This window comes from Penaeus monodon, chromosome 15, assembly GCF_015228065.2.
Source record: "Penaeus monodon isolate SGIC_2016 chromosome 15, NSTDA_Pmon_1, whole genome shotgun sequence".
In the NCBI taxonomy this organism is placed as follows: Eukaryota; Metazoa; Arthropoda; class Malacostraca; order Decapoda; family Penaeidae; genus Penaeus; species Penaeus monodon.
In genome coordinates, this window is record NC_051400.1 from 35,919,015 (window position 1) to 35,921,256 (window position 2,242).

Below are 2,242 nucleotides of genomic sequence, written 5' to 3' on the forward strand. Positions count from 1 at the left end.
TAGAACCATGATATCTGTGAGGTACTAGCATTCACTTTTTGGCACATTCCTCCCCAGATGGCAATGAAACACCCTCGACCTCAACTCCCCATACCCAGACAAACAACACAGATACCAGCCAGACCCCAAGGGTCACCAGCAGTGCTGGCAATGAAGGGACTACTGGAAATACCCACCCACTTGTGGCACGACAGCAGCAGAGCCATTCTGCTCACGGAGAAGGGGCAGCTCTCTCTGGCTTGAGGAATGCTGTGGCCAGTGTCAACATGTTGTCTGAGGAGATGACCTCCAAGAGGAGTGAGCTGCAGTCTCTTCAGAAACAGCTTGGAGACATGAAAAAGCTACTTGAAGTGACTACAGCTGCACGGCAGGAGGTAAGCATTCTCTATCTCTGTTCATAGTCTTTTAATAACATGCAGAAATAGAGAGAGATTGTAATTCTTTAGCAAAAAGTAATATGATATCATGTCATTGTGAGTAATCACAGATGATCATAGTTGTACTTAAAATGTGTGCTGATCCTTACTTGACTTCACAGAAAATTTCACTCATTTTTATTGAGTTAAGTCACTTTATATTTGGAATAAGAAATTTATATATTATGCATATAAGGGACTGTGAACTGAATTATATATTGAATTTTTATTTAATTCCAAGGATGAGAGGAGAATGATTGAGGCACAGCAGCGTCTTGCAAAAGCAGAAAATGAGCATGCCATGGCAGCTGCAGCTGCTTCCAGGCGGGATGAGCAAATGGAAGGGGCAGTTGGGGGGGAGATTGTGGGTGTGGATGGACGCAAGATCCAGCTTTCAGTGTCAGAGAGAAGGAATCCTGAAATTGCTTCCAAATACAGGTGAGTTGTTGTGGGGAGGGAAAATTGCCTTGGGATAAGTGAACTAATTTTGTTGCTAATGTTGGTGATGTTCATACTTGGTTTTGCTGTCTAGTATTAAAATCAAACTTTTAGTCTTCAAGTGCTTACTGTGATTCAGTTTTTTATTTGCTTTTAGGCATTTTTCTTTTTTTCATATTATTCTTTGTTCTTCTAATTTTTTAACAAGTGTAACATAAAGTGTTTTTTTGATATATCAGTAATCTCAAGTGAAGTGATACCAGTCACCAATTCATCATAGTGGAAAGATATGCAGAGCATTTCAAGAGGTTGTACAGAGTCCCAAAGATTTTTATGCTGTCAGCCCATGACAGTGTCAAATGACATATTTCCAGATCCCCCCCCCCCCAGTTTATAGAGCATTTGATTGTAACAAATGTGATGCCTAATAATTTTTTCTTATCCTCCTCTTTAGTCAGTCTAATTCTGTTGTGCTCAGTCTCTCACACTGTCTATTAAACAGTTAATTTTTTCACCACCTTTTTTGACATCCTGTGTCAGCCATCTTCCTATCTACTCCCACAGTATTTGTATAGACTTAAGTCAGTATTTTGGTTATAAATAGTTACCCAGTTTTCTCATCCTCATCTTACCATTGGCAGAGAAATCACCCAATCGAAGGCACGGCTTGCCATGATGGAGGAGGCACTCTCTATGATCTCCACAGCTAGTAGGAATCGTCAGAATGTGAGGGATGTGCTTCCACCTGAATATTTAGCAATTCTCGAAGATGCTGAGGTAAGTTGATTCAAGGGGACATTTTATTAAACTTTAATTGATGGGAATGTGTTTTTAGCTTTGGGTTATAGTAGCACCAAAGGAAAGACTGAATAATTAGAAATTTAGACTGGATATCTATTAGCATAATTTAAAAACCATGCTCTCCAAAGCTGTACAGCAGTCTGGTGCTCAGTCACTGAGGAAGTGTATGGCAGTTTACAGGTTAAAGGTGAATTTAGATCCAGCATTTAAAGAGGGAACCTCATCTCCCTATATTTTACTGGAAACTATATAGTGATTAGTTTTATTCTTTTAAATTCTCTATCAATGAGTGAATTCTTATTTTTAGAACAAAAATGCATATCATTGTACAGATGAACAGAATGTGTTAAATATTCATTGTTTTGGAAAAGATTAGTAATTATTGCCTTCATGACAGGGATCTGACTCAGAAGAGCCAATGCCACGTAGGGCCACTACAGTTCCTGTAATCGAGGAAGAACCTGAGGCAGAAGATAAGTATAAGCCTTCCAGAAGACACACTCACAGTGCAAGGATGTAAGTAGATGTTTTCTTATGGTTAGTGATTTGAATAATTGGATTTTAGATATTCATTACATAAACTTACA

The 2,242-nt window shown here is 38.8% G+C and overlaps 1 protein-coding gene across 1 annotated transcript in view; it reads left to right on the forward strand.

Moving 5' to 3' along the window:
• LOC119581991 overlaps positions 1 to 2,242 on the forward strand; it is a gene marked incomplete at its 3' end in the record, with an annotated part of 37,751 nt that overhangs the window by 31,799 nt on the left and 3,710 nt on the right. Inside the window, 4 exon segments of the mRNA XM_037930180.1 lie at positions 58 to 374; positions 658 to 854; positions 1,496 to 1,631; positions 2,053 to 2,171. Coding sequence (XP_037786108.1) covers positions 58 to 374; positions 658 to 854; positions 1,496 to 1,631; positions 2,053 to 2,171 — 769 coding nt within the window.